This window comes from Penaeus monodon, chromosome 23 (assembly GCF_015228065.2).
Source record: "Penaeus monodon isolate SGIC_2016 chromosome 23, NSTDA_Pmon_1, whole genome shotgun sequence".
In the NCBI taxonomy this organism is placed as follows: Eukaryota; Metazoa; Arthropoda; class Malacostraca; order Decapoda; family Penaeidae; genus Penaeus; species Penaeus monodon.
Genome location: NC_051408.1, coordinates 19,668,928 through 19,669,311, shown reverse-complemented (window position 1 = coordinate 19,669,311; position 384 = coordinate 19,668,928). Strand labels below are relative to the sequence as shown.

At 43.5% G+C, this 384-nt stretch overlaps 1 protein-coding gene across 4 annotated transcripts in view; it reads right to left on the bottom strand.

Moving 5' to 3' along the window:
- The window catches only part of LOC119587875, an 85,716-nt gene that overhangs the window by 4,973 nt on the left and 80,359 nt on the right, over nucleotides 1-384 (bottom strand). For all 4 annotated transcript variants that reach the window (XM_037936576.1, XM_037936577.1, XM_037936578.1 and 1 more), the window contains one exon: nucleotides 92-269. In XM_037936576.1, the coding sequence (XP_037792504.1) occupies nucleotides 92-269 (178 nt within the window). The remainder of the gene's footprint in view (nucleotides 1-91; nucleotides 270-384) is intronic.

Below are 384 nucleotides of genomic sequence, written 5' to 3'. Positions count from 1 at the left end.
GAGGTTCTTGTGCATGTATATAGCCTTCATGCTACATATTTATTAACTTCCCTTTCCTTGAAAAATACATGAAATACATAAAGTGTGTTACCTGTCTTCCGAACAGTGACTTCCATGGTAAGAAAGAAGAGATTCGGATCTCGGTGTTTCATTCTGAATTTTGAGAGGATGGACTGCACAAGGTCCCTGCACGTGGTGGTGTAGGAAATGCACACTGTCTTGTACTCCATTTCTTGCATGAGGCACCTAACCCACACGCGGACCGTCGTCTGTAAAGGAAAAAGATAGTCAGATTTTTCAACGAAGCTAATAGCACAGGAATAGGAAACGGGCGAAATGTTCATGAGCGTTCCTTGCGGCAGCAGAAGCCTTATCACGACAAGT